Source organism: Osmia bicornis, chromosome 16 (assembly GCF_907164935.1).
Source record: "Osmia bicornis bicornis chromosome 16, iOsmBic2.1, whole genome shotgun sequence".
Classification (NCBI taxonomy): Eukaryota; Metazoa; Arthropoda; class Insecta; order Hymenoptera; family Megachilidae; genus Osmia; species Osmia bicornis.
Genome location: NC_060231.1, coordinates 8,188,248 through 8,198,795, shown reverse-complemented (window position 1 = coordinate 8,198,795; position 10,548 = coordinate 8,188,248). Strand labels below are relative to the sequence as shown.

General features: G+C 39.1%; 1 protein-coding gene across 1 annotated transcript; it reads right to left on the bottom strand.

Moving 5' to 3' along the window:
- Window positions 1-6,855: 6,855 nt before the first annotated feature.
- LOC114880764 (profilin) lies at window positions 6,856-10,471 on the bottom strand. The gene is given in 4 exon segments (XM_046289112.1): window positions 6,856-6,995; window positions 6,998-7,126; window positions 7,129-7,151; window positions 10,206-10,471. Coding segments are annotated over 4 exon segments (375 nt in total). The 5' UTR covers window positions 10,322-10,471; the 3' UTR covers window positions 6,856-6,888.
- Between the last annotated feature and the right edge of the window lie 77 nt (window positions 10,472-10,548).

Genomic DNA, 10,548 nt, shown 5'->3' with positions numbered 1-10,548 from the left:
GAGAGGAAAAGAAAAAGAAAAAGAAAAGAAAGATCGTAGGAATTTTGAATTCTCACTTTTGACTGATCGTGAGAAATGTGCAAAGTCACGAGGAACGTGCCGAACGATACAAGTATCGTAAGACAAGCCCTTATTATTGATCATTTTCGTGTAATTTCACGAAAAAACGCTAACGACTCTTAACGTTATCTATATTGTATAGACATTATTTTGATTACATTACTATTTTCTACCGCCAACACTACTATCTGCTATCGCTATTGCTATTACTATTACTATTACTATTACTGCTGCCATTACCTAACACACCCATCGTTATCATCATTATTTATTACTATTATTATTGTCATTATCGTTATCATCATCCTTGTTATTATCATTGTTGCTATTACTAATGTCACTTATTACCATCATTACTAATGCTCGATCACTACTAATACTAATAGCGTTTGCTATCATCGTCGTCATCGTCGTTATCGGTTTATACATATATGTATATAATTATTATTTTATTTATTGTTGTTAGTATTATATTACGATTAGAGTTTTTATAATTTCGTTTGTCGTTATTAACACTCGATTACTGTTTACCCAACACTTTTGTCGGATACATCACATGTAATTATAAATTATGAATCAACAACTTAACGTACAAATGAATTCCTGTTATCAGTAATCGATATTATTATCATTATCATTATCATATCATCATCATCATCACATCATCATCATCATCATCATCAATCATTAATATATAAAGAAAATGAGATTATATAGGTAGTAATGTAACGAATGATGGCGATAATAACGATAACTCGTAAATTTATGTTTAGTAAAATTTTCATTCGATGCAGCACCTTCTTTCGAGAAGAATGTTGAATGCCAAAGATTGTTCGGCGGTGTGTCCGCGTTCGAGCCATGTACAAAATACGTGTCAGTTATCGTTTCTTACTCTCTTGCTTCTATCTATTTATTGTATGGCTATTTAATTACCAGTCGATCGAACGATTTAAACTGTATCGAATTTCTTCGCAAATCGCTCCGTCTTACTTTCCTTTCAGTTCAACTAACAAACTAACAAACTAACAAACTAACAAACTAAAAAACTAAAAATGAAATTGAAACTCGAACATTTAAGCAAATCGTTTGAACGTTCACGAACATGGCGACGCGAGCACGACGATTGCTTCAAAGATAACTGGTATGTATCAAGGAACACGTAGAAAGAAATAAGGAAGAAGGAAATACGATAACATTTATCCAACCGCAAAAATAGGTTCGAATAAACTCGCGGTGATATTATTTTCTTCCTGCGGCGTATACATATATATATATATATATATATATATTATAGTTTAGCGCAATCTTTGCTCTGCAGTGTATAGAGGATCCTGTAAATACAGGATTACAATCGGATACGTAGAAAGACAAAAGGATAAGAAAGAAAAGGAGGAGGAGAGAAAGAGACGAAGAGATGCTGTTAACGCGACGGGTGATCGCGTGGATACAGTAAGAATGGGCATTCGAGATGCATCGGCCGAGGATTGCTTGAACCTGAAACAGCTCTACCGTGCTTTCTTGCACATCCGTTGGCATGCATGCACACCTACCTGATAAGACTTGCTAAGTTAACAAATAGTTTAACAAAGATTAATGCTATTCGAATGAAATGCCAATTAAACGAACCTTTGTAAAGCATTTTAGCCAAAGGTGGTATCTCATTTTGCATACACCTTTCGTATACATATTGTATAACACGCGCACGCACCACCGCGCCTCTCTCTTTCTCCCACACGCTTGCATCTTGTTCTTTCGTTAATTTCGATGAAATAACAAACCATCGCTTTTCGAGTCTTTTCGAGTCTTTTCGAGTCTTTTCGAGTCTTTTCGAGTCCTTTCGAGGCTTTTCCTTTCATTTTACAATCTGCATCTAACCACGTCGAAAAGAATAAGGGCAACGTCAGCTTATCGTATTAGCAACTTACAATTGATCCTGAGTGAAGGAGAGGGAGCAGAAAGTTATAAGCAAAAAGATTCCATTTGTGACAACAACATATGAAAATAAGCTCGATTCGTAAACGCGTTCATCGCGATATCGAGGCTAGTTTCTAGAAATTCCTTTCGTTTCAATTTCAAAAGCTTTGAGTGAGAAAACGTTAGGCTAGTCGATGGAATCGTTTGACGAATCGAGTGCTGGACGCTACAACCTATGGTAACTAACATCAACACAATATCCGCACGATTATTTCATAATTGTAATTCTAATTCTAATTCTAATTCGAAGTGTAATTACATCGAAATCTTCCGATTAAGTTTTGCGTCTAGGTGGCCATTGGTTTCTACTTCGATACACGTGCCTAATACATCCCGCTGTCCGATCGTTGTCTTCACAAGAAGAGGATATTTTCTTTTATGCGTACCATTCGCAAGCGCGTTTCGGCCAGAATCGTTTCTTTGTTTTACCCTTGCGCAATATTGCGCATCGATTATTAATATTATCGAAGCCGAGACAGACTAGACTTGGAATAGAAAGTATTCAATCTTGGAATGAAAACTTGAAGAAAATGAAAACGTTCAAATGAAAGAGTAGCCTAGAAGATGATAGTCGATAGAAACGAAATAAAAAAAGAAAGTAACAAAATGAAAGGAAGATAAAACAATGACGATTTTATTTTATGATAATTAGAGATATAACGTTTTTTAAGAACAACTCGATACCGAGTGAATAAGCGAGAACGACTTTTATGTAATTTTCTAATAATTTTGTATAAAGTTTTATTTAAAGTTTCAATCTACCAATAAATTGAACGAAAGTTTATAAAATAAATGAAAACCCGTCTGTGTCGTATTATTTTTATTTTTCAAGCTGAATCCTAAACTGATGAATCCGTGGGAAAAAAAAAGGAGAAGAAAAAAACGAAAGAATTAAATTTCGGATCGACACTTTCCGATCAACTATATATATTCGAGAAGGAAGTTTTGAAAAAATTACCAGTAAATTAACGGAAAATGAGAAAAACGCGAGCATTATCGACCGCAACATCCGTTATCGCGTAACAAAGCAAGAATTTGACGATAGAACTTTATCCTTAATATTTTATAGGAACAACTCGACGCGCGTGTAAATCGAATAAAAACAAAACGCTTCGTACACCGCTTTATACAAATTTATTGTTTCCCTTAAACATTAATCGTGTTACCATTTCAAACATTTTCTCGACATATGCAAAAGAATCTTAAGAGCAAGTATATCGGCTTTACAAAGTTACGTCTAATTTTAACCGACCAAATTTATCCATTTCTCTATCTCGCTCCCACTCCCTTTTTCTTTATTTCTCTCTCTCTCTCTCTCTCCTCTCTCTCCTCTCTCTTACTCGCGCTTTTATTCTTCTTTCTTCTTAGGACCTTAGAGTTGGCTTCTCTCTTTGCATTTTAAGAGGTAGAAATCTTGCGCGTATAAATTCTTGACTCTATCGCTCGTTCTCATTCGTTCGTTCGTTCGTTCACACGCGCATACACCCTCCTCCTTTCTTCTGGTTGCGTAGCTAGATGCACGATAAATCACGAAAAAACGGGAGTTGTCGGATTATGGAACGAAGGAATCGAAAACCAACAGATACTCTTTTTCTTTCTCTGTCTTTCTCTGTCTGTCTGTCTCTCTCTCTCTCTCTCTCTCTGCTCAAACGAAACGAAAACTTTAAAATATATGTATATGAGACAGATACGAATACGTGGACGACGCTTGGGAGTTACCTTCAATTACAATTATTACTTCAAAGTTTATTCCTTATTTCGTTATCAATAAAAATCGTTACATAGTAGTTTGGGTTGCTGCTTGACGCCAGACGAATCGACAAGCAACCGATTATAGTAATAGTAATAGCGGTAATATTACAGTAATAATAAATGGTAGCGGTATCGTGTATAGGATGTATGTGACTGTGCGAGGGTGTTTCGGTGTAACGTGTACGAGGCTGCGCAAGTCAAATATGAGTACACGGCAAATCTTCATTTTCTTCTTCTTCTTCTTCTTCTTCTTCTTCTTCTTCTTCTTCTTCTTCTTCTTTATCTTTATCTTCATCTTCGTCTTCTTCTTTTTCTTCGAATCCTTTATTTTTACGCTTGCTATTTTTTTCTTTTACTTTTCAATTCTTTCGATTCCATATTTCGATGAAAATATCTTCTTCTACACTGATTTTATCATAGGAATCCTCTTGCTATTCCTTAGCAGATATTTCTGCTCTATTCAAACGTAATACACTTTGGGTAACGAGTACCGGTGATAATTAACCAGCTGCGAGAATAAGAAAAAGAAAAAAACAAGAACCAGGAACTAAGAAAAATGGACGTTAGTTGGTTCAATGATTTTAAATCGGTGCCATAACTTTGAAACATCCGTTTTGCCGTGTAGAGTCCCATCCTTCAACTTGCGCGCGATCGTGTGTAATGTATTTTGTATGCATATCGCGCGCTTCTGCGTATGTCAGATTTATATATATTTTTATATATATATATATATATATTCATCCTGGTGTACGTGTTGCAACTCTCAACTCGTTTCTCACCCCCATCCCACTTTCTCCTCTTTCTTTCTCTCTCTCCCTCTCTCTCTCTCTTTCTCTCTCTCCCTATCTATCTCTGTTATACAACATTCGTCGATTCATTCCCTTTTCGCATAGCAATAATAGTGAAAAGTGTAAACAGCTAAAAGAACTGCATCAATAGGGAGGGGAAGGAGGAATTCCATTGATCGGGATCGCAACGAATTCATGCCGTTCCACTCTTCGCCGCACACTCGTTTGCAAAGTGTCATCGTCCACCGCGTCGCGTCACAGTCTTAATCGTTAAAGTGATCACTCTTAGACTGATATCAACATTATTCCTGTAAAAGAGCTTTTTCTCGCACCTCCCCAGACATGACTCGTTTCGATTCGATTCGATTCGATTCTTCTCAATTCATGTTTAATTCTCAGGAAATCGATGCTTTCTTCTTTCGTGCTCAAACCCCCCACCCCTCCCCCGCGCTAGTTCGCTTCCTTTTAACTCGTTGGAATCTTTCCCGAACATTCGTTCCTCTTTCACGCCCTTTCCAACATCCTCTCTATCATTTGTTCTCTCGTTCATTCTTTAACCCTTTCGCTCTCTTTCTCTCTTTCTCTCTTTCTCTCTTTCTCTCTCTGCCTCCCCTGCTCTCTCACGCATGCGCTCTTTTTCTTTCTTGCCTTCTCTTTACTCCTCTCTCGCATCCTTACGTTCTCTACAAAAAAAAGACTGTAAACCTAACACGCAATAGTTTACTATTATTTATTATCATTATTTCTTATACTTAATGCATGCTTGTGTATTTGTCTCTCCATCCACGAATCGACGCACACGATCGCTAACAAAATTGCTATTTGCCGTTCCTATTACTTTTTTTTCGTGTAATTACGCGCGCACACATCTACCCGCGTCTATCGACGCGTGTATGTGTACGTAGATGTATATAGTTTTCGCGTAGGCGAATTTTACCTGGATTCTCAAAATTTCATCCAATGACAACCAATTGTTGATTTTTATAAGAGATGAAAAAACGCGATAGGTAATTAAAATAAAAATACAAGAAGAAAAAAAAGAAAAGAACGAAAAGGCTAGATAGATTGCCGATCGCACAATTCGCGCTGCCTTTTCGCGAATCGATATTACACGTATAATGCACATCGTACGTATATATGTGTGTGCGTATGGTGTATGTAGTAGGTATGAGTTTTGGCTCTGTTCGTCTTTATGTAAGTGTTATTAAGTATTTCCAAGATGTTACGTGCTTATTGCCGACTATCGCGTCGAATCGAATCGAAGAGGAGAGAACGACGACTGAAATATGATAGCTGTTGTTGTTGTTGTTGTTGTTGTTTTGTTGTTGCTGTTACTGTTCCTTTTGCAGTTGCTGTTGCTGATGTAGTGCTTCTCATCGAACGTCACGCGGCAAGCTTGCGGCAGTTCCGGCGCGACTCGTGCGGCATGACGCATTCCATTCGCTGTTCATTAAATAATCGACCGTATGTTTTAGTATTAATATTAGATATTTATGTTGGGGTCCCAGAGGTACTGAAACAGAGGAAAACGGACACGTCTGCGTTAACTGTCTCACAGCTGCGTCTACCAATCGTATTGGGTTAATTGTAAAAAAAAGTAGGTATTTCCTTCTGGTCGCGTTCATTATTCAAACGATTCCGTCTTGACTGGCCAAGAACGTAATTGGCCGTCGTTCGTAAGACGCGGGGCGCCAACTATAACACGCGGTTAGTCATCGTAGCAAGCTGATGCATACATCGAACCAAAGCGGTCCGCGGCTGAAATTCTGCTAGAATGACTCATACTCCTGGCGTCCTATCCTACCGATGAAACGTCTTAAAAATTTTCAAGATTCGGATTCAAGATTCGTGATTCGCGATTCGCGATGCTTTAAACCGTTTTCCCTCCGAGCGAAATCGATATCCGTTTCCTCCATGAACGAACGTTCCACGACGTTTTCACTACATAGGTATGTACATACCTACTATGATGTACTTACATATGTACGTTTCGAACGTATTCCCCTAGTACAAACCGAGTGAACGCGAGCCGATCCCTTGTAGCGGAGTAACGAGTTTTTAGCGACGAACCAATGAACGCGTAACAATGAAGGCGTGGTACGCAGAATGACACGTTATTACAAGAGAGACGCGTAGAATATCCTATCTATTCGATAACAGAAGGAAACAACTGACATAGGGAGGGAAGATTGTGGTGTGCATCGTTTTCAAATCTCCTACACCTGCTGCATGTAATCCCACAGCGTGCGTATATTACTTGCGTCTATAGCATCGGTATACCGTCGTATGTACATATATACCTATGTATACCAACCTAATAGCCGCAGGCCAGGAGGTAGTCCCCGAGTTTTTCAACGACTGACGCGGCTTTGCTGTGGCTGTATGGGTCTTCGTACAGGGAGACAACTACCGATTGCGTGTCTTCATGCAGTGAACGCCGACCTTGCCAAGTTTTGCCCTTATCACTCGATCCGTTCCCGACAAGTAAATGTACCTGTTGCCGGCCAAGGTGACGCCCGACGAGGTCAGAATATCCTGATCGTCGAATCCTGGACCAATTTTGCCAGCTCCTCTTTGCTCACCTACACCCACAAAAATATCGTATGTTCGCCTTTCGATGCAAACTCGACGAAATACATCCTTATCCGCTCATGCTCGAATAAACGACCGAAACAGTTACGCATCTTAGATCCAATTGCTTTTTCATTAACACGCGACACGATTATCGTTTTCCGCAAATCGCAATCTTTCCGTCTTCTATTCAAGATAATTCAACCTAACAATTATGTTTAACGGTACACATCATTAATCGATACCTCTTGCAACTATACTTAAATTAGATATAAATCATCTTGTTAGAAAAACACTTTCCTAAATAAGTAGACTCGGTTCGACTCGGTTCGACTCGGTTCGATTTAGTCTTGACCTCTTTACAATACCCAACTATTACATGCTTGCTTACACGTCCACGTGTAAATGTGCAACGATAAACCTGATCGAGGTCAAAGTGTTGCCAATTTATCAAATTTTCTTTGAACGCGATACATGCTTTCAAAGATCGCTTTTTGATCATTTCACATTTTACACACCATTTACACTCCATTTACACACCGTCGATCAAAATATACAGCCAATACACAGAATCAAATTTCATTCAATCACTATGTACTCTATCCTTTGAACATTCCTCAGAAAACCTCTCTAGGACACCTGTTTTTAGCAAGTGTCATCCTGATCACACCGTGTCACGCTTATCAAGTAAAATATTGCAAATAGAAAAAGAAAGAAAAGAATGTTGCGAGAGAAACCGTGAAAATTTTCAATTTTGTTTGTCCGCTCGATCGGGCTCCGGGGAACCCCGCTTTGCGATTCGAGTCACGATACTGTGGGGAGGTTGCTGTCCGGCCAGCATCGCCATTTTGGCATTCGTAACCGGAAAGTGTGTATGTGTGTGTGTCTGTACACGCGCGCGCGAGGCCACGGTGCAGCTGGCGACCTTTATCTCGACGACGACGACGACGACGACGACGACGGCGACGGCGACGAGGACGCCGACAACGTTTCACCATCCACATGAAATCTTTTCCCCGATTCAATCAACAAATCTACGTTTCACCTTACGATCCAACACATTTTTCCGGCGTTTTGCCTCCTTTAAACTTTCTTCCTCTTACATTAAATTGATCCTTCCTGTTCCTTTCAAGCAAAAATTTGTCAAATCATTTGAAAATTTTCTTTATAATCTTACAAACTGCTCGAACAATACTGTATAATAAAGTCACCGAATACAATTACATCCTAAAATGAAACCAATACCGATAGATACGTTCTCCACGGAATTCCACGATGCTAAAATGCATATATGTAAGTAAGTACAGATTTTGTACTAAATAAACAATTTGCGGTGCGTAAAGAACAAAAAAAAAACGAGGCTTAACCCTTCTGGGTTCTATTCCACTACTTCTGACTTCTCAATATGTATTTCTAGCTACCTTTCACTAACGCACCCCACTTCTCACAAATCCTTACGATTTACCGACGCGATTCGCAAAAGCTTTCACGCACACCACGGATGGCGCGTCAATCGAGCTCAACTTTTCTGGAATTGTCCGTTTGATAATTTTAAACGGTCAACGATTTTGCCGTTAAATGTTTGCTATAACGAAATGTCAAGACGCAACTTGTAACTACTCGAATATGTTCAATTTATAAATACTGGTCGTTGAAGAGCCAAAAATTCGTTTGAAAATTCATTCCGTAACGTCCGATACGCAATGAAATTTTTTATTTCGTTACCAACACCAAAATATTTTCTTCAAAACGTTTACAATTTTTCATTCGTACAAGTGAAAAACTTGCCTATCGCACGTACCATATTTCGATGTCTACGTACATGCCATCTCTGTCTACGTCTCTCTTTCTCTCTCTGTTTCTCGATAAACAGAATCGTTTTTCAAAGAAATGAGTCATGCTTCTCATGAACAAACTTTATAATTTCACTCTGTTTGATGCCAGTATCCTATTTACTCTGTAAATGGCCGTCAGTTTCGAAACGTACTAGTTTGCCGGAAACAGAAGCCACCATTAAGCGAAGGAGCCACCATTTCCATGAGCAGCAGCGACAATGTGCCCGGCAGGCAGCCATGTTAAACTTAATCGAAAACCATCAACGTCGACCAGAGAAACTTTCTTTTTGCAAAATCACCTACACCCGCTACATTTTTTAATGTTAATCATAAGTTATCATACTAAATCGATAGCCACGACAAACTCGAGAAATAAGCTAAACCTCCTTCTGCCTGCTCCTGCTTCTGCTATTTTTTTCACCTACCTACGCTACGAGTCGGCAATTACGCGACGACGAATCTGTGATGGCCGGCCTTGCGGACATATTTGGGCGGTGGACAACATTTCTTGGAGAACTCCTTTATCAGGAAAATACTCATTGTATAAAACGATTCACATCTTTCAAATCTATTCGTCTATTCGTCTATTCGTCTATTCGTCTATTCGACCATTCGACCCTTTAAATATCGTTCTACCTAACCGGCGTAGGTAGCGTGAGGCGATCATGCCGGCTCAACACGCGGAACTTGCAACAATTCTATCATTTATATGTACATAAGCCATCAATCTATTATATCTATCTATCTATCTATCTATCTATCTTTGTTACTTCGATAAAATAACATGGATATAGTTGGACGATAGCATTTTTTAACCATTCAACCCAACTATGCTTTCTTATTCTAACCCACCACACTATTCCTTTCAATTTCTATACATTTACACTGCACATTATCGACGTATAGAAAATTCTCCTTTAAAATTCAATATATCTACATACGTGATTATTATCCTATCCTACACATGTCCAATATATCTGTGCATATGAATGTGTATATTTCCGATAAAGAACGAAATAAGGTATTCGATCGAGTCCTCGGCCACGCTAAACGATGAAAAAGAGGAAAACGAGAAATTCGACAGGCTATATTATACGGCAAGTCTACTTTTTTTTCTTTTTTTTCTTTTTTTTTTATTTTCAACGCATATTTAGCCTACACTTTCCCTCTTGTCGGCCAGCTAATAATAAGCTTCCGAGGCGTCAGCAGAACGAGATACGATTACTCACCTTCGAAGCCCTCAGACTTTGCCCAGACATTGCCATCGTGTCCTCCGATTGCAGCTTTGGTAACACATCTAGACGCGAGCAGCTGCTTGTCAACGTAATCCTGCCAGCTCATTTTTTAACACAAGCGGCTCGACAAAACTCTTCACTACAGCACTAAAGACACAACCCGTCACCGACTGACTCCTCTCACGACTACCTATATGCGCTCAACGCCGGTCACACTTCCTCTTTTACCCCTCCTTATCCTTTCGCGGTTACCAGCATCTCCTCTTTACCCCGCGAAACCCGCGAGCACCCATGATCGCCTTCCCCCCACTCTTCATAACTGACCGGTAATGA